The sequence below is a fragment of the Rhinatrema bivittatum genome, chromosome 14, assembly GCF_901001135.1.
Source record: "Rhinatrema bivittatum chromosome 14, aRhiBiv1.1, whole genome shotgun sequence".
Taxonomy (NCBI): Eukaryota; Metazoa; Chordata; class Amphibia; order Gymnophiona; family Rhinatrematidae; genus Rhinatrema; species Rhinatrema bivittatum.
Genome location: NC_042628.1, coordinates 56,041,851 through 56,062,801, shown reverse-complemented (window position 1 = coordinate 56,062,801; position 20,951 = coordinate 56,041,851). Strand labels below are relative to the sequence as shown.

The 20,951-nt window shown below is 48.6% G+C and overlaps 1 protein-coding gene across 1 annotated transcript in view; it reads left to right on the top strand.

Moving 5' to 3' along the window:
• LOC115075625 overlaps positions 1–20,357 on the top strand; it is a 31,669-nt gene extending 11,312 nt beyond the window's left edge. Inside the window, exons 2-10 of the mRNA XM_029576195.1 lie at positions 10,616–10,740; positions 10,949–11,153; positions 11,237–11,379; positions 16,232–16,374; positions 16,591–16,641; positions 17,955–17,974; positions 18,204–18,348; positions 18,770–18,876; positions 19,537–20,357. Of these exons, the coding sequence (XP_029432055.1) occupies positions 10,616–10,740; positions 10,949–11,153; positions 11,237–11,379; positions 16,232–16,374; positions 16,591–16,641; positions 17,955–17,974; positions 18,204–18,348; positions 18,770–18,860 (923 nt within the window). The 3' untranslated portion in view covers positions 18,861–18,876; positions 19,537–20,357. The remainder of the gene's footprint in view (positions 1–10,615; positions 10,741–10,948; positions 11,154–11,236; positions 11,380–16,231; positions 16,375–16,590; positions 16,642–17,954; positions 17,975–18,203; positions 18,349–18,769; positions 18,877–19,536) is intronic.
• The last annotated feature ends 594 nt before the right edge of the window (positions 20,358–20,951 follow it).

The following is a 20,951-nucleotide window of genomic DNA, read 5'->3' as shown; positions in this document are numbered from 1 at the left end:
GAGAGCCGGCCTCGTGGGCTACAGTAGTTTTCTGGATTAAGGAGGTAGTCACGGCTGCATATGTGGATGCTGGGAAGCCATTACTTAGTCAGGTCAGGGCTCAGGCAGTGTCATAGGCGGAGGTTAGATTGTTGTCTCCAGTCGACATTTTCCAAGCTGCGACATGGTCCAGGTTATACACTTTTTTTCCAGGTATTATCATCTGGATATGCAGGCCTGGGAGGATGTGACCTTTGCATGTGCGGTTTTGACTGGACCACGGGCAGCCTCCTGCCCTACTTGGGAGTAGCTTGGGTACATCTCACTTGTTCTGGATTCATCTGACTGGACGCTAAGAAATGAGAAATTATTACTTACCTGATAATTTCCTTTTCTTTAGGACAGGCAGATGAATCCATCTTCCCTCCCTTGGTTGCTGAATAATTGTATTATGGTCCTCCTGTGTAGCTATGTGTTACAGGGATTACTGGTAAGTGTTCATCCAGTCCCTAGACTAGTGTTATTACATTCTTATCTGAGCTCAGTGTTGCCGGTTGGCTGAGTATTGACACTGTTATCCTTTTTTAATCAAGTTTTTGCTAGTCTGTCCACACTTGCTTTTGAAGAGAATACTGGCAGGCTGAGGTCACTGCAGGGATATATATACTGTGACGTCAGTTTACTCTGTCTCCATCTGCTGGTAGAGGTGCATAACCCACTTGTTCTGGATTCATCTGACTGTCCTAAAGAAATTATCAGGTAAGTAGTAATTTCTCATTTGCATATGGAAAGATGTGGCTATAAAGCATTAAAGCATTCCATTATCAGGCCACATGACGTTCCAGTTTCAAACTTAGACCCTTTCTCGGGGTTACTGAATTGAGACCATGTTCACTGTTTAGATACAAAATGTAGAATGCCCGCTTTTGCCCTGAAAACCATCACGGATGACGGCACCAAAACCCCCGCCAAACTAAGCTACACCTATAAAAAGGGAGTCAAGGATAAAGGAATCAAACGCAGAAACAGACTGCCAGCTAACCCACCATTCACTATCCAGTTATTCAGTGGTGAGTTTGCTGGCAGTTTATTTCTGCGTTTGATTCCTATTCCCGTGGCTCCCTTCTTACAGGTATAACTTTATTTGGGGGTGGGGGGGTTTGATACTGTCAGAGGGAATGTAGGCATTTTTATTTTGAATCTTATTCAGTAATTCCTAGTGAAGATTTTAGCATAAAATCTCAGTAGGAGGGGAACATATTTTTAGAAAATTCTATTCATTGATAAAATCATTAAGACCTGTTTTTGTTACGGTTTTATTTCACTCCTGTGGAAATTAGCAGCCAAACATGTTGAAAACTCCTCTTCTTAGCAGCTTTCAGCTTGCTGTTGTGGATTGTCCTCAGAATCCCATGTGGGTGTCCAAATACATGTAAAGCATAAATACAACACAGACAGATGCAGAGCAGAGCTTCATCAGAACTCATGCAGGGGTCACACTGATACATGCAAGGTATGAATACAGCACAGACAGCTGCAGAGCTTCATCAGAACTCATGCAGGGGTCACACTGATACATGCACGGTATGAAAACAGCACCGACAGCTGAAGAGCAGCTCTTTAAGTAAATGTGTCCTTGATATATGCCAAACAGGAGCACAACATGGACAGCTGAAGAATGGTTCTTCTGAAAAGGAGATTTTCTAAAAGCAGGAAGTTTGGACATAAGATTAATCCCTTTTAATATATAAAGGTTAAGCATAAAAAGATCAGGATGAACAATTGGAGAGACTTGTGAGTAAGAACAAAAAGGAAGCAAAGCAGCACAAATTAGGCAAGCAGCCATTTTGAGCAATCTAGATTGTGCTGTTGTGTTGCATGCTGTGTTTTTCTGTTGGGAATTCTGCACATTGGAGGCACATTGTAAGACACCCCAACGAGAAATTAAAAGGTCGCAGTCAAGGCCAAGTAACTGAAGGGGAGGGCAGTGTGTGTGAACACATGGAGACCGGATCTGAAGGCTTCCTGTCTTGTAAAGTAATGAGAAACAGGAAGTAAAGACCTTCTTCCAGCCTAACAGTTCTGCAGTTGTAACGCAGGGGACCTGAGTGGTGCATGATGTAGCCCTGGGGCTGTCATTGTGGCAGTCTTGTTTGACTGCTTTGGGACATTCGGCCCATATCTCATCAACTGTCGGGTTAATTAATAGCATTTTTAGTTGGTCACTGCACAGGGGAACTATTTAGTTATTTATTTCTTGGACTTACAAATCACCTCTCCCACAGGGCTACAAAGCGATGTACAACTGAAACAGAAACATTAATCTTATAACAGCCAGCATATAATAAATCTAAACCAAAGCTTTTATAAATAACCCAACTTTTACACTGCTTGTGGCTGAAGTCCAGGATGGGCTCTTTCTAAAGCTCCCTTCAGTTTAAGATCAGCTGCCGTTGGGCAACACATGTAGTACTGCCTGCTGGCATTGGCACAAGGAGGAGATAGGGCAAATGACAGTGAGGGAACACGTCCTGTGCATCACGTTCCTTTTTCACTCTGCAGCAATTCAAGCGTGTTTAAAAAAAAAAAAAAATCAAAATCCTAAGTTTTTTACACAGTAACTTTCATTGCTTGAGGATCATGGAAACATGGTGGCAGTCCACAAGGTCTTTTTCTATCTAATCTGCCCATCCACACCAACTAGTTCAGGTTTACAGTCCCTACCATACCCTCAGAGGTCCCCTGTATTTATCCTATGCTTTCTTGAATTCAAATACTGGTAGTCTCCATGGGAAGGCTGAGCCATACATCCATTACCCTCTGTAAAGCAATATTTCCTGAGATTACTCCTCAGTCTATCCCCTTTCACCCTTATCCCATGACTCCTCATTCTAGAGTCTCCTTTCTGTTGAAAGAGACTTACCTCCTGTGCATGGAGATATTTAAATGTCTCTTTCCTGTACGTACCCGGATCAGTCCAGACAGTGGGTTGAGCCTCCTTTCCAGCAGGTGGAGACAGACTAAAACTTGAAGGATGCCCTATATCAAGACAGAGCCTATCCAGTCTAACCCTTCAGTATTCGTCTGTCTCCAGCAGGTGTAGCATCTCCCCTTCGGTTCTCTGCTGTAGGCTAGTCAGCCTTTTCTTCTGTCTTCTTGTAGGCTCAAGCAAGTATTTCTTGTGGTTCACGCTTGTTTAAAAAAAAAAAAAAAAAAAGACGTTTTGCTGTTTTAGTGAATTTTCTTTTTTCTGTGTGGAGACGGCTCCGTCTCCCAGCTCTTGCCCGGTTCAGGGGGGCTTTGCCCCTTTTGCACTGCATAGCCTGAGTCCGTGGACGCTTCCAGGTGTGGGGACCGAGTCTCTCGGGGTCTCGTCTCCCCCCCCCCCCCCATCTGGCTGCCGAGAGGGTTTTTTGAACCCGCTGCTGCGCTCAGTAAAAAAAACAAAACAAAAGTTTCAAACTTTAAATAAGTTGCAGGTACTCACCTACCTCTAACTTATTTGCAGCAGTTGACCAGCATTTTTTAATTTTTCTGGTCAAAGCAGGCCTTGAACCGGCAGCCAGACAGGCAGAAGGCAGCAGGTTTCCTTCCTGCTCTCTCCGGCCCTGCAGCCTGTCAATCAAACCTTTTTTTCTTCAGCCGCCGCTCGGCTATGTCCCGGCAGGCAGCCTGCCTTTCTTGTGGGCTGCCCTTCTCGCGTTTTTCGCGGCAGGGTCTTTGTTCTGCTTGCCTGCCGGGTGGGGAAGGTCCCTCCTCGGCAGGACAAGCAAATTTAGCTCGGGGCTCCTCTTCTCCCGGCATGGCCAGGCCTTTCCCAGGTCGGCAGAGCCCGGGAATGGCGGCCATGTTGGATTTTTCATCGAGGCCGATTTCGGAGCTCCCTGGGGCTGGGGGGCCAGAATTTTTTGATTTAACCCCCGATTTGAACCCCGCGGGTCCCCAGGCGGGGGGGTCCTGACCCCTCCTTGCCCCCCCTCCCCCGTCAAATCCAGGGTCCCTTTTTCTGCGGATTTCGTCCTCCTTATGCATAAATCTTATTTAGCTAGCTTGCATGAGCAGGACGAAAACCCCCCCCCCACCAAAAATCCCTTGCTCCGCGTCGTTGACCCCTGGACCGGCTGCGGAGCCCCAGGGGCCGATGCGGGTGGTCCCGGAGGTGCCCCCCCTTCCTCTCCCACGGTGTCTCCCAGGCCCTCAGACCCCCGCCGTTTCCCCGGATTCGGCGGATGCCCCCCCCCTTAGAGGGGGATGACCCCAGAGCCCTCCGCTTATTCCGTAAGGAGGAATTAGAGCCCCTCATTACCTTTGTCCTGCAGGAACTGGGTCTGGAGAGTCCTTCTGTGGATGATCTCATGGCCTCGCTGCCCAAGGATATGAATCCGGTCCTGGGGGGGCTCCGGCCTTGGCTTTTCCCTTCCACCCCATGCTCAAGCTCCTAATCCTGTGGGAATGGGAGGCCCCTGAGGGTGCGCTCCTGGTGGGGCGTGCGATGGATAAGCTCTATCCCCTCCCAGAGGAAGGTTTGGAGCTGCTGAAATATCCCTCTGGGGATTCTTGTGTCTCTGCGGTGGCCAAACACACTACGATTCCGGTGGAGGGCTCCACGGCTCTGAAGGATGGACAGGCTCACTTGAATTAGAGGCTCACTTGAAGCGCATCTTCGACGTCTTGGCCCTGGGGGTCCGGGCGTCTTGCTGTAGCAGCCTCATGATTCGGGCAGGCCTTCAGTGGGTCCAACAGTTACTCTACGCCCGGGAGCTTCCGCCGGCGGAGGCAGAGCAGGCTGAACATCTGGAGGCCGTAATCACCTACGTATCGGACGCCCTCTACGATCTGGTCCTTGTGCAGGCGAAGGCGATGGTTTCGGCGGTGGCTGCCCGGAGGCTCCTTTGGCTACGCCATTGGTCAGCTGATCAGTCGTCAAAGACTTGGCTGGGCACGCTGCCCTTCAAAGGTAAGATGCTTTTTGGAGAGGATCTCGAGAAGCTTATGGATTCTTTGGCTGATAACAAGGTCCATAAGCTTCCAGAGGACCGTCCTAAACCTGCCTGGTCTTACGCGCCCTCCCGTTCTCGTTTCAGAGGTCAGCGTCGTTTCGCTCCACGGGGGCGGGGAGGTTCCTTAAGGGGTTCTTCTTGTGGTCAGTCCTGGTCGCAGTCCTTTCGTGGGAGGCGGCCCTTTCGTGAGAGCCAGCCCGCGCGTGCCACCCCTAAACCTGCCACGCAATGAAGTTCAGCTGACTCATTCCTTGGTTCCTTACCTCGGCGGACGCCTCTCCTTGTTCTTCGAGGAATGGGTCAAAATCACATCGGATCAGTGGGTCCTCGACATTATCAAAGACTGGTACGCTTTCGAGATTTCAGGGACCTGCCGGATCTCTTTCTTTTCTCGCCTTGCGGACGGGCCAAAAGGGATGCGGTGGTGCAGACTCTCTCCAAACTTCTGGATCTGGGTGCAGTGGTTCCAGTTCCGGAGAGGGAGATTGGCGCCGGCCAGTATTCTATTTACTTCACCATGCCCAAAAAGGACGGGTCCTTCCACCCAATCCTGGACCTCAAGAGGGTCAATCAGGCCCTCAAGATCCCTCACTTCCACATGGAAACCCTGCGTGCAGTCATTGCGGTGGTCCGTCCCGGAGAGTTCCTCGCTTCCCTCGATCTCGCAGAAGCGTACTTCCATATTCCCATTCACCGCGACTACCAGAAATATCTGCGCTTTCACATCCTCAATCAGGACTTCCAGTTTCGGGCGCTTCCCTTCGGCCTTGCGACTGCACCCCGCACTTTCACGAAGGTCATGGTAGTAGTAGCGGCGGCTCTGCGCCAGGAAGGGATTCTTGTCCACACCTATCTGGACGATTGGCTCATCGGCCAAGTCGGCAGTTTCCTGCCAACAGGCGGTGGATCGCGTACTGGATCTCCTTGCTTCCCTCGGGTGGATAGTGAACTTTTCCAAAAGCAAGCTTCAGCCCTCCCTTCCTGGGAGCCCACTTCGACACCTGAGTAGGCAAGGTCTTCTTACCACGGGCGCTCGCCCTCAAGCTGATCGATCAGGTCTGGAATCTGATTGCGCTACCTTCCCCGACAGCCTGGGATTATCTTCAAGTTCTGGGATCCATGGCTTCCACCATCGACCTCGTTCCCTGGGCCTTTGCTCATATGCGTCCGTTGCAGAAAGCTTTGCTATCCCGTTGGCAGCCAGTGTCTGAGCAGTTTCACATAGTACTTCCGTTCTTGGACTCTACTATTGACGACTTACAGTGGTGGCTGTCTCTTCCTCATCTTCTGCAAGGGATGCCTCTTCAGGCTCCACAGTGGACGATAGTGACCACGAACGCCAGCCTGTTGGGCTGGGGTGCGGTCTGCCTCTCTCAATCCACCCAGGGAACCTGGTCGCTGACTCAGTCTCGCTGGCACATCAATCGACTGGAAACCTTGGCGGTATGCCTGGCTCTTCAGGAGTTCCTTCCCCTGATCCGCGGTAAGAGTCCTGTCGACAACTCCACCACAGTTTCCTACATCAATCGCCAAGGGGGCACTTGCAGTCCCATGGTAGCCTTAGAAGCCAGCCGTCTCCTCTCTTGGGCGGAGCGACACCTACAGTGCCTTGCGGCCTCCCACATCGCGGACAAGAAATGTTCAAGCCGACTTCCTCAGCCGTCAGTTGCTCGATCCGGGAGAGTGGGAGCTTTCGGACACGGCGATGGCTCTGATAGTGGACAGGTGGGATCCACCTCACCTCGACCTCATGGCGACTCTGCGCAATGCCAAGGCCAGTCGGTTCTTCAGCCGCTGGAGGGAGCATGGCTCAGAGGGCATGGATGCTCTGGCTCTGCCTTGGCCAGCAGATGTCCTTCTGTACATGTTCCCCCCGTGGTCCCTGGTGGGGAAAGTTCTCAGGAGAATCGAACTCCACCGGGGACCAGTGATTCTCGTCGCTCCCGAGTGGCCGCGAAGACCGTGATTCGCGGATCTCATCAATCTAGCGGTGGACGGGCCCCTACGCCTCTGTCATCTTCCTTGTCTCCTCCAGCAGGGGCCTGTATTTTTCGACCAGGCCGATCGCTTCTGTCTAGCGGCCTGGCTTTTGAACGGCGTTGTCTGAGGCATAAGGGTTATAAGGAGGAGGTCATCTCCACCCTGCTGCGAGCCCAAAAGCAGTCGACTTCTCTGGCCTATGAACGCATCTGGAAAGTTTTTGAGTCCGTGTGTGCGGAGTCGGGTGTTCCGGCGCGCTCCGCCTCGATCCCTCTGGTTCTTTCCTTTCTTCAGAAGGGTCTCTCTAAGGGCCTCTCCTTCAGTTCTCTATGCGTTCAAGTCTCTGCGCTCGGCTCTCTCCTGGGTCGAGTGGACGGTCATTCCTTAGCAGCTCACCCGGACGTGATTCGTTTCCTGAGGGGTGTTAGACATCTTTCCCCCCCCCCCCCCCCCCTCTCGTGTCATGTGTCCATCGTGGAGTCTCAACTTAGTCCTTCGTGCTCTCTGTGCGGCTCCTTTTGAGCCTCTTCGCCACGCTACGCTCAAGGATCTAACACTCAAAACTGCCTTTCTGGTCTCTATCTCTTCCACTCGCCGGATTTTCGAGCTCCAGGCGCTGACCTGTCGGGAGCCCTTCTTGCGTTTTTCTGATTCCGGGGTCTCTCTCTGAAGACGGTCCCTTCTTTCTTGCCTAAGGTTGTCTCCGCCTTTCATGTCAACCAGTCTGTAGAACTACCCGCGTTTTCTCCGGAGGAAATTGCGGGTACAGCTGGTGGCGACCTTCGTCGGCTAGATGTCAAACGAGTCTTGCTTCGCTCTCTCCAGGTTACCAATGACTTTCGCTTGTCGGACCATCTCTTCGTCCTTTGGAGTGGTTCCAACCGGGGTAAACAGGCTTCTAAGACCACGATTGCGCGGTGGTTAAAAGAAGCCATTTCTTCGGCGTATCTTTGTCAAGGTCGTCCGCTTCCTGAGGGTCTGAAGGCCCATTCTCTACGTTCTCAGGCTACTTTGTGGGCGGAGAGTCAATCTGTCTCCCCACAGATTTGCAGGGCCGCCACTTGGACATCTCTGCATACTTTTGCTTGGCACTACCGTCTGGATGTGCACGCTCCGGTTTTCGGTTCTTTTGGGCGGCAAGTGCTTCGAGCGGGACTGTCTCGGTCCCACCCAGTTTAGGGAAGCTTTGGTACATCCCACTGTCTGGACTGATCTGGGTACGTACAGGAAAGGAAAATTAGTTCCTACCTGTTAATTTTCATTCCTATAGGTTCAGTCCAGACGCCCTTCCCTGTCTGTCTGGACGTCTGGACTGTCTGGGCGTCTGGACTGTTCCTGGACGGATCAGTCCAGATGCCTTTCCCTGTCTGTCTTTCTGTTCTCTCGAAGCTTGTTTTCTTGCAGGTTCGCAGATTTTTATATTTCACTTTGTGCAAGATTACTGAGCAATTACACTGGAAGCCTTGGTCGTTTTTTTATACCAAGTTTATGCAAGAGCGTATAGGTATACCATGTTTATACATTATTCTATAGTTGCTTCTTTGAGCTTTATGGTTACTTGCTTGACCCTTTTCTTGGGTTTGTTGTTTTTCTGCTTTGACAAACGTTATACTGAAGGGTTAGAGGATAGGCCTTGTCCTCATATAGGGCATCCTTCAAGTTTTAGTCTGTCTCCTCCTGCTGGAAAGGAGGCTCAACCCACTGTCTGGACTAATCCGTGGTACTACAGGAACGAAAATTAACAGGTAAGAACTAATTTTCCTATCATACCTCCCCTATCTCGCCTTTCTTCTAAGATATATATGTTTAGATCTTTAGGGCTTTAGAACAAAGACCACTGACAATTTTAGTAGCCACCCTCTGGATGGACTCCATTCTGTTTAAATCCTTTTGAAGCTGCGGGTTCCAGAATTCCATGTGAGGTCTCACCAGGGACCTCTGCAGGGCAACATCATCTCCCTTTTTCTGCTGACCATTCCTCTCCCTATGTAGCCAAGCATCTTCTTGGCTTTTACCATTGCTTTATCCACCTGTTTGGCCAGCTTAAGATCATCAGATACAATCACCCTCAGATCCCGCTCTTCCTTTGTCTTTAGAAGAATTTCACCTCCAATACTGTACCTCTCCTTGGGGTTTTGCATCTTAAAGGTATTACTCTGCATTTTTTTAGCATTAAATCTTAGCTGTCCGATCCTAGACCATGCCTTGAGCTTTGCTTGAATTCCGTATGGTTTCCACACCTTCCTGGCTGTCCACTCTGTTACAGATTTTGGTATCATTGGCAAAAAGACAAACCTTTCCCGACCATCCTTCTGTAATGTTCATGAAAATGTTGAAAAGAACCGGTCCAAGGACCAAGCCCCGAGGCACGCTGCTAATAATGTCCCCCTTCGCCGAGTGAACACCATTTTCCATCACTTTTTCTTGCCTTCCACTCAGTCAATTTCTCACCCACTCAGGCACTTTAGGTCCCAATCCAAGGGTGCTCCGTTTATTTATAAGTTGCCTATGCGGAACCGTGCCAAAGGTCTTACTGAAATCCAAGTACACTACATCTAGCGCTGTCTCTTTATCCAACTCTCTGGTCACCCAATCAAAGAAATTGATAAGATTTATCTGACAAGATGAACCTCTGGTAAAACCATGCTGCCTCTGATCACTTGGAGGAGCTGGTTCCCTTGCTAAAGTGATAGGCCTCCTTGGGCCTGATATTCAGCACCACTTAGCTGGGATAAGTTCTGACTTATCCAACTAAGTGGTAGCATCTGAATATCCGGCCATGTTTAGTGGCCACCACTTAGCTAGATAACTACTAATCCAGATAAGTAGTTAACCAGCTAAGTGATGGGTGGAACACAGGTGTAACAGGGAGGAGCTACTTATCCGGCTAACTTAGCTGGATAAGTAGTGATATTGACTTATCTGTTAGCAGCATAAGTTAGACCTGCTATAGAGCAAGTCTAAAGTTAGCAGGATAAACTTATCTGGCTAACTAAAGCCTGGATTCTCTAATACTGTCGGGCTCTTTGAATCACACGGTACAGGAGGGGAGGCCTGTGAAAGCTGGCAGTGATCGCACCTCTGCGGTGCGATCGCTGCCAGCTTCCGCACCCAATAGCCATCATAAAAGGTGGTGCTATTGGGCGCGAAATTGGCAGTGAAAAGGGTTCTTTCCTTTGTCTTCGCAGCGTCTGCCCCGGTGCCGCCCCGTCTCCTCCTGTTCCGGTCTTGACGCCGCCCCAACTCCGCCCCCATTTAGTGATCGCACACAAAAAGGGACTTTTCGCGTGCGATCGCTTTGGAACATGACCCCCTAAGTTATTTGGTCCTATTCAATGGCATGGCCATGCTGCTGGATATACCATATTTATCCGGATAACTTTCCTAGCCCGATAACATTTGAATATGGACCTCTTTGTTTGCTTGACTGGTGACTCATTTCTTTTTCCTTATGCTCCATGGTATTGAAGCTGGAAAGAGCTTTTCTGAATTCTGTCTTGTAGCATATTCAAGTCAGTATCCCACCACACTCAGTGAACCGAACCCATTTCTTCCAGACTTTGCTGAAATAGACCTTATAACTTGTTTCAGAATTGTATTTTCTGTGAGTGAGGTCATAGCTGACTGGGGGGTTCTTGTCTGTCTCCTGATGTTAGGGCCACCCACCATAGTGATGCAGAGATCTGCTGACCCAGTACTGGAAGGGAGTGACATCACTCTGGAGTGCCTATCGGATGAGGATGAGGATATGAGTGGCTATGTATTCCAGAAATACAGTAAGGTAAGACCCTGCGCTCCTGCTCCTCTGTACCTGACCTTTGGAGTATTCAGCATCCCCAGCACTCCTGCCTAAATAGGAATGGGGAATGCATTAACCGTTTGTTATTACAGCATCGTGTGGTTGCTTCAGTCACCATCTCTTCCTCTCTGTACCTCCTGTCTTTCTCTATTTTTTTTTCTCTCTCTCCTACCCTGTCTTTGATTCTCAGTGGATGCAGAGCTGGGTGCAGCTGGATCAGCCCAACACGTTTCGCTGTTGGTACTATGATGTGAATGTCACACGGGAAGAAGGACGGCTGATGCTGAATGTTAAGGATGTACAATCCTGGCAAACTGGACCTTACCGCTGCATTTCTGTCAACGCCAGCAGCACCAATGCCTCCACCTCTGCCAGCTTTACTATCCCCATCTACTGTGAGTGCGAGGGGTTAGGACCTTGGGGAGGTGGCATCTCGCTAGGGAGCACTGACTTCAACACTTCTCTCTCTCTCTCACAGACCTGCGGGACATCTTCCTGAGCCAGATTAACTCGTGGTGCGGGACAGTGGATGACCCTCTGATTGTTCAGGAGGGCTCCAACGTTGAGATCCGCTGTAGTGCCCAGTCATCGCAGACCCCCATCTATGAATGGAACAGGGAGGTTGGTGCGGGGAAACCCTGGGGGTGGGGGAATCAGCAGCCTTAGTCCAGTGCATGTGTGGGGATGGCCAGGCTTAGATTTGTCAGTAGGGCACACTAGGCCTGTGCCTAGGGAGGCTAAAGAACAGCCCCCTACTTCCTGATCCGGCACCTCCTTCCTAGGTAGCATGAGGAAAACTGAGGCAGGGGGATGAGCTTGGAGCAGACAGCAAAAGGGGATCAGTTTGAGGAGGTTAGGGGGGACTGAGTAGGGGATGATGGGGAAGGGTGTGTCTATGCGAGAGAGGAATGGAGGGGAGGGGGAAGTGTTCGCTAAGGGAGAGAGAAGGAATTTGTGCTGGGTGTGGGTGTGTGTGTGTGTGTGTGTGTGTATATATGCCAGATCGAGCAGGAGAAGGACCACAGCATGGTAGGGTCACCAGTTCCCCTTTCCCCCTCCACACACTAATGCAATTCTCAGAATCTATCTCCTGTCTCCCTTCATCCCTTAATCCAACCTCTCCTCCTCCCTCCTTCCCTAATCCCAGAATCTATCTCCTCTTCTCCCATCCCGGATCTTCTTTCTCCCCATCTCTGGTCCTTTCTCACCTTCTCCTCACCATTCTTGTCCTCCTCTCTTTCTTTCCCCATCTCTGGTCCTTTCACCCAATCCTTCTCCTTTCCCCATCCCTGAGATCTCTTCCCTTTTTCTCACCTAGTAAAAATAAAATAAATTATATGGCCACAATCTGCCCTAAACTGCTGCAGAAAACTGGGGGGGGGGGCTGCGCCATAGGTCAGAGAACAGGATGGAAAAGTTCTCGCAGGGGGGAGGAGGAAGGTGGTGACGGGTGACAAAATCCTAAATCCTTCACTTGGGAGGGCATAAACCCTTTCCCATACCTACTGACAACAGGTCTTCATTAACCCTAAGGATTTCTTCTGATTTCGGAGCTTCATGGAGCTGAAATCAGGCTTAGTTGACGGGGGAGCCTCCACTCACATTGTGTCTCTGCCTCGGGATTTAAGTGTCTTGTTTCAAGCTAGAGAGTTTCAGCCCTAGATGGGCGCTATGGAGGACAGAAAACGCAGTACAGTAGATAAAGTGTAGTAGCAGTAATGAAGGAAACCATCTCAGAGTCCGCATGATCCATGCAGAGAGACAGCCTGGCGAGTACCCCAGAGAGGATCTGTGCAGAGGCAGCAAGACAGCCTGGCGAGTACCCTAGAGAGTCCTTGTGAGCCAGGATCCATGCAGAGAGACAGCTTGATGAGTACCCTAGAGAGGATCCGTGCAGAGAGACAGCCTGGCGAGGATCCCAGAGAGGATCTCTACAGAGAGACAGCCTGGCAAGTACCCCAGAGAGTCCCTGAGAGCCAGGATCCATGCAGAGAGACAGCCTGGTGAATACCCCAGAGAGAATCCGTGCAGAGAGACAGCCTGGCGAGGATCCCAGAGAGTCCCTGAGAGCCAGGATCCATGCAGAGAGACAGCTTGATGAGTACCCTAGAGAGGACCTGTATAGAGAGAGACAGCATGGCGAGTACCCCAGAGAGGATCTCTATAGAGAGACAGCCTGGCAAGTACCCCAGAGAGTCCCTGAGAGCCAGGATCCATGCAGAGAGACAGCCTGGTGAATACCCCAGAGAGGATCCGTGCAGAGAAGCAGCAAGACAGCATGGTGAGTATCCCACAGAGCCAGGATCCATGCAGAGAGACAGCCTGGCGAGTACCCCAGAGAGTCCCTGTGAGCCAGGATCCATGTAGAGAGACAGCCTGGCAAGTACCCCAGAGAGGATCTGTGCAGAGAGGCAGCAAGACAGCATGGTGAGTGAGTCAGGATCCATGCAGAGAGACAGCTGGGTGAATACCCAGAGAGGATCCGTGCAGAGAGACAGCCTGGCGAGTATCCCAGAGAGTCCCTGAGAGCCAGGATCCATGCAGAGAGACAGCCTGGCGAATACTCCAGAGAGGATCTGTGCAGTGAGGCAGCCTGGCGAGTACCCCAGAGAGTTCCTCAGAGCCAGGATTTGTGCAGAAAGACAACCTGGTGTGAAAAGCAAGATCCCCCGCAGTGTTGCTTCAGATGAAATTCCAGGTTCCCTTAAATTGCTTTCCTAAACCCTGAAACCTTGTGGCAGGTTAGAATAACCTTTCCTTCTGGGCTAGCCCAATGGTTCAGTGACAGCACTGCCAATCCAGAGGAAAGGTGATGCCTCCAGGTTTCAGCATTTAGGGCGATTTCAGGGAATCTGGAATTCCCTCTAGATCATGCGGAGGACCTGGGATCAATTCCTGGCTCTGATCTTTTCCTTGGACCAGGTGGGACTGGGGATACTGTGGAGGTGGGGGGGGGGGGGGAATGGGAGTCCCAGTTTTTGGGCAATGCTGACAGCTAGTGGCCAGATTAATGCCCAGGACTGCAGGGTGCTTGGCCCCAGCCGAAGGCTGTTGCTTCAGTAACTGGATTCGGTGAGTTGGGAGGGGAAAAAATCCCTGTGTAATCTGGAATGAAGCTCTCGACACCAGCTCCCAGCCTTGCTTCTGACCGTGTTGAAGACCCCCTCAAGGGAGCTGGAGAAAACTACCCAACCCTTACCAAATAAGAGGTTCCTTTCTCCTCACTACTCTTTACGTTTTCCAATGTACAGAATGCAGGGGGGGAGAAGTTAGAGGGATCAGAGTCTAGCCATAGGCACAGTAACTCCAAAATTCACCAAAATCTGGCATGCAGGAATGAAATGTGAATATCTCTGGCAAGTGTGAAAAGCAGAAACAGCAGATCAGTATTTTCAGGGAACTGAGCCTCCAGAAAATCCATCCCAAATGCTTCCAACCCTCCTATACTCTGTCTCTCACTGCCTGCAACACAGGCAGTGAGAGACAGACACAAAAAAACCCTGCAGCACCACTGGCAAAGACTGGCATAAAAAGGCACTTCCAAAGTGTGTGTGTGTGCGTGTGTGTATGTATGTATATGTGTATATATATGTATATATATATATCTAGATAGATATATATATCTATATATATATATAGATATATATCTCTCTCTATCTAGATCTTTATGTTAAATAAATAAATATATATATATATATATATATATATATATTTATTTATTTAACATTTTTTATATACCGAAATTCTAGCAACAATGTTGCTAATCATTTCGGTTTACATATAACATTGGAGTGACTTAACATGCGAGTCTTACATGGAACAGGAAAATGAACTTGGAGAAAATTGAATAAATACTAATAACAAATAACATTAAAAACAACAGTAGTAATAGACATGTTATATACAGGCGATTTAAAAGAATCAGTATGAATAAGATATCTGCAAAATAGACTAGATGGATTGGAAAATTAATTCTTTAGTTGTTGAGCTAAGAGGTATTATATGGCATAGACCTGGAGGAGGGATTTGTGGATATACTCAATCGTAGGCTTGAGAGAAAAGCCAAGTTTTAAGTCTTTTTTTAAAAGTGAGGGGGCATTGTTCAAGCCTAAGATCCGATGGTAGAGAGTTCCAGTGGATCGGACCTGCAGTGGAGAAGGCTCTTTTGTTTGACGAAATCTTAAGTGGAGGGATTTTCAGAGAGCCTTTTTGCGCAGTTCTCAGTGGACGGGAGGAAGTATGTAGCTGGAATGGGATCCTGAGATCTAGGTATGAGGCTTTGTAAATGGATTTATGAATGGATGAAAGGGTTTTGTAGGTGATTCTGTGTTTTATAGGGAGCCAATGGAGATTTTTTAATATTGGTGTTATGTGGTCCCTTTTTTTTGCTTTAGTTAAGATCCTGGCAGTGGCATTTTGGAGCATTTGTAGCGGTTTCAGGGAGATATCAGGGAGTCCAAGTAAAAGGGAGTTGCAGTAATCAATTTTAGAAAATATGATTGCTTGCAGAACTGATCTGAAATCATGGGGGTGCAATAAAGGTCTGAGTATATATATATATATATATATATATATATATATATATATATATATATATATATATATATATATATATATATATATCTATCTATCTATATCTATATATATATCTATCTATATCTATATATATATAATATATATATATATATATATATATATAGATCTAGATAGATATAGATATATATAGATCTAGATAGATATAGATATATATAGATCTAGATAGATATAGATATATATAGATAGATATATATATATAGATATACGCACACACACAGCCTCCCTCTGTACATACATAAAACACGCCTGCCACACATCTCTACCTAAAAGCTCATCTCATGCCCCTCCTACCCACCCAAAAATACCCCGTCCTCTCCAACAGGCCCACCCCTACATCCCCGAAACACACACCTCCATCACCCGTTCCCAGCCATCCCATGCACACACAGACATCAACCCACCCCAGCCATATGCCTGTCATACACCCACACCCTCCATTGCCTCCAAGCACAGCCCCGCCACAAGCCAGCCCACTCCCACAGCCAGGCCTCTGCACGCTTTCCTCACGTTTTTTGGTCTGGCAGTTTCTTCTTGCTCAATTAGACCTGGCCCATGTTGGGCTCCTGTGCCACAAACCATTGTTGGTAACTGCCTGGAGTATTTCTCCTGTTTTTGTAACCCCACCCCCCCCACTAGCCCTGCCATTGTATTGACCATCCTTGACGGAGAGCCTTGGCTCCCCGTGGAGCTAGCAGAGTGGCTGAGACCTGGATTTAGAGTCCTTTCACGCCTGCCCTCTGCCCAAGCCAGACCTGGGAACGGAACCTGGATTTTGGACACAACTGCGCACAGCACTTGTCATTGCGTCCCTGGCTCAGTTTATAACACCCAGCTGTCCCACACCCGACCCTTCAGCCCATTCTTTGCTTTTCTGCAGGGAGAGGACTGGATTAAGGTCTCGGACACCCTGAAGCTCGTCAAGGTGCTGAAGGAGCAGTCTGGTACATACACCTGCCAAGCGAGGGAACCCCGCCGTGTTCAGTCTAGTGAAGAGGAAGTCTGTGCGGCTCGCAGTGATTAGTAGCGAGAGTCGATCTGTCTATGGTAACGTTACCCCCGTGGTCTGTTTGATCCAGTTCCTTGTTTGAAGCTTTGTCTTCTCTCTTCCATGTCCCTATTAAGAATGCATGACCAGCAAAAAAAAACAAAAAAAAAACAGTTGGGGTGGGATAAGTGTGACCACATAGCTCCAGGTCATCAGGGACAGGCTGAGCTTTGATTTATCCCCCAGTGTAGTTCTAATTTGTTTCAGAACAGCATGAACTACAAGTCCATGCATTCACTGGGGTTAGAACTAAGACTGTCCTGACCGTGATGATCCACAATCAGCTGGTTATATTAGGACGAGAGAATACCTTTATTTCAACCTATGGAAAGAAACATCAGGGAATCAAGAGGATGTCTTCAGGTACTACCAGCCCATGGCTGTTGTGGGACCAACGACGACATAAATTGTCAAGGCTGCATTTTGGGTAGGGTGAGCCAGGGGATTGCCCGGGATGCCCCAAGCATGGCCAGAATCACCCATCCCATCGCGGCTGAAGAGAGTGCTGGTGTTGGTCGCGAAGGGATAAGGGAATCTAGGTGTGCCCATGATAGATCCCCTCCCGCCCCCTGGACTGTCCCCTTACCTACTAAAAGATTCCCTGGTAACCTAGTGATGGCCCGGACCCTAGCTCCAGGCTGGTTGACGCCATTTTCCAAAATGGCATTGAATGGCCTTTGCCCCTATCACGTGAGTCCTCTTATAGGTAAGGAGGGGTCCGGGGCTAGGAGGAGGGCAACTAGACTATCAAGGAATGTTTTGTGTGGGTGTGGGGGGTGTCATCAGGTAGAGGGGGGTGTTTTTTCCAGGGTGCCATTTGCCCTAAGATCGGGCCCCGGCCATTATTCTCTCTTTGTTTCTGTCACTTCAGCTGACCTCATCAGCTCATGACAAACTGCTTTCTTTTACATGTGGATTCTGGCCATTGACTGAGTGCACACAATTTTCAGAAGTAAAAAGTGATATTTTTTAAGGCTTTATGTATAGAGCCACTGGCAAAAATGTTTGGACCCAGTAAACATCCGTTTTGCAGGCCCCATCCAATTCCTCCTCATTCCCTCCACCTAGCCAGCAGGAGAGGGTCTTCATACCTGCTGTTCACATCCACAGTTTGAACTGCCCTGGAGACAGGAGCCACTTTCCTGCAGGATGAGGCAAAAGTGCAAGAAGACTGAGGAGTAGAGTGAGAGAGAAGAGAGGATGTGGGATTAGGGGAGCAAGGACCTGCTGATTGGGAGAGGGTTATTTGGGTTTAGCAGAAGAAAAGACTGCTGGGATAGAAAAAGACAGAGAGCAACCCTGTCTACCTCCACGCTCTTTAGGCCTGTGGAGTCTGTCCAAGCGCCATGATCCAGCTACAGGATTCATTGTGATCACACTGCCTAAAGGACAGCCTGAATGTTGCTGTCACCTGACTCTGCTCCATAGGCAGCCACCCTGGGAGTGAGCTAATACAGTTTGACTCAGCCCCTTTAAGTCTAGATATCATAAATCATTACTGGTTCCACTACTCTGTATTGTAAATTCTTTAAAAAGCTCTCCCAACTCTTCCCAGGCCCTCCTTCAGTCCTCCAGGTAAGGAACCCATGTTGACACACAATGTTTCAAAATTACATCACACATGGCCCATGTTATTTGTTATAGACGACATCCCATGGCAATGTGAACCAATCATCTACATGAAAAATAGGTTTCAAGTCTGAATTGCACTACATCTTATAGAGCAGATTGGCTCGTGGGCATTCCCGACCACCCTATTGCCATGCAGCACTGTAGATAACCAACTTTTCCTAATTTTTCTTAGGGGCACTGTCCCAGTTTTCGATGAGCATTCCCCATTTGGTGATGGCCATTGCTGTGCCTGCTTTGGCCTTGCTGGTGGTCAGTCTCATCATCGGCATCTTCATCAAAAGACACAGGAAGAGCCACATTGAGAAGAAGATGCCACTGTGAGTATGACCCTCTGGCCACTGGGGCAGGAGATTCAAGGGAGGAGCGACAGAGCCTCTCTTATCTCCACCCACATCATGGGCTTTCAATGTCATTCTTCCCCACCATTGTCAGGTTACAGCTGCCCATCAGCCCAGCTTTTATTAGCCCCTGAGCTGCTATGTGAGCCATTCAACCACACTGTAATCCACCATCCACCTGGGGGATACACTTTTACCATGCTGTAACTGACCACTCAGCCAGGTCATAACCCCATCCAGCCAAACTCAGCTGCACCATGAACTCTTCAAACTGACTCTCAATGACATCTCAACTGATCCATGCACACTCCAACCTCATGTTATGTATCCACTTCGTTGCTCGCTCTGTGCTGCGATAAATTTCACCTTGCCTAAACCTCTTCTCTTTGCTGCATCACAGGGAGGAAAGTGGGCAACGCAGCCCAATCTACAGAGGGAGCCTGGAGTCGGTGCCTTCCATGGTGGGAGACACCCAACCACTGGTCATCTGACCTGGAGCTCATACAGGTTAGTACTGGAGCCCAGCCAACTCCTGGACTTCCCTACAAGGAGACTTGGGACAGGCTAAGCTGAGAACCCAGTGTCACAGAGGAGGGAAGACTGATGGTAAAGGGACTTTAGTAAGGCTTCCAGCATGCATGGCATCCCTCCAGGGTAGGGAGCAGCTGTATGGCTCTGCATCAGCTGAAAAGTTGGTGGCTAAATCAATATTTTTACAGAAGGTGGGGTTGTGTCGTCGTCTCCCCCGTCCCCCCCAGTGAGCTGCTGATGGAAGCAGGAGGTCCAATTACTTTATATGGTAGCCGATAACCAGTTAATTGCTGGATTTTTGCCATGCTGAAAGAAAACGAACAGGGCATTTAGACAATGCAGCGAGGGTTGTCTGGGGGGTGAGGAATGGGGGTTAGGGGAAAGATGGTTTATGTGAGGTTTTAAGTCAAGAGCCCCCATGAATTGCTGTTCCATTCACTTAGCAAGTCTTACTGCTGCTAAAATAGGGAGTCATTCTCCTTGACTATGTAAGTAAGCAATGTAATGTCACCCCTGTGTAGTAATAAGCAGCTAATAGCATAGCCGTGACATCACAAGGCGGCTCCTTGCCCTAAGCACTTTCAGCTTTCACCCATGTTGGAAAAATCAATTTTCTCTCTCTCTTTCTATTTGAAGGACCAAAGATGCTCGACTTTCCTTGAAGCTCTTTGATGATTCTCCATTATAATAGTAGACAGGGGCTTGGGTTTCCCTATCCCTGACACGCATTTCTGCTTCCACTTAAATAAAATGCCTTCTGTCTTCTGCCGCCCTTCCCTGTGAAATCATGGGGATGGGGAAAAGTGCGATTCTGAGCCTCCCACTTCTGACTCTCACTGCTGACCAAGCTTCAAAGAGGAAACGTACCAAGGAAGCCTCCAACAGCAGCATTTACAAAGAGCGAGGGGCGAATCTTCACTGGCTGGCATGTTGCAGGCATCTGAGCCATTCAGAGCAGAAGAACAGGACTTGTAAACTGAGGGATAGTTATGGGGTGAAAAGCAGGTGGGTTTGGTGCCTGTGCTTATGGGCACAGGCAGTTAGAAACATAATCGCAATTTACAGGCTGTGACTTTAGCTTTAACTAACAAAAATGGTGTTACCATGAACCATGTGGCACAGGCCTGCGCAGAGCTAGACCTTTAGACCCCGTCCCACTGTATTCTGGGACTTTTGAGTCCAGCGTTTGACACAGAGAGTATGTGCTGCTGTGTTTCATATCCAGGAAGTCAGATTGTTTCAAAGTGATTTTAGCACAGTTCTAAGGAAATGCTGCTTACTCTCTTTTTTTTTTTTTTTTTTTTTTTTTTGGTTCTGTTAACTCTCGGGGGTAGGAACTTTTTGCTGTTGTGGGTGAGGTTTTGCTAAAGCAGTACCAGTTATCGAGATTTTGTATTTGTTAACACTGAAGTTTAAAAATGATGAAATAAAATTTGAAATTTGTGTAGGTGAATGGATGTACAGTGTGAAAATGTTTCATAGGAGGACACATTTGGAAAATTGAATCCTGCATGTGGCTTCTCTGAGGCCTCCAGCTTCCTTGTGCTCTGAGGTCTCCAGCTTCCTGTGACTTAAAAAAAAAAACAACAAAAAAAACCTCCGTTCCTGCAGTGAGAAGGTGAAATCTAAAGTTGAGATTCTGTTTTTCAGTGAGCAGGCCCTTCACCCCATTAAACCGACTGTTGAAAAATTTTTACAACAGCAGAAACACATCTGTGCTTCAGCTGCCAGTTCTTCTCTGTACTATCCAAGTGAAGAGAGAGCCATTTTCAACCTTTAAACTGTGCAGGTCTGAATGAAAAGGAGGTGGAATATAAGAGAAATCTGATTTGCATTTCCGAATAGGGCACTGGCCAAACATTGGTCCGCACTTTGTGTTTTTTTTTTAAATTTATTTTACTTAAAAATCTTTATGTACCGCACTGACCCGAGGTGGTTCACAAGAGGTTCCGACCTAGATTAAAAAGCAATAGTATGCGGACACAAATTGCGAGACACTGTGAGATGAGGCAAAAGCCAAAGAACAAGGCAGCCATCCGCAATGAAGCGCA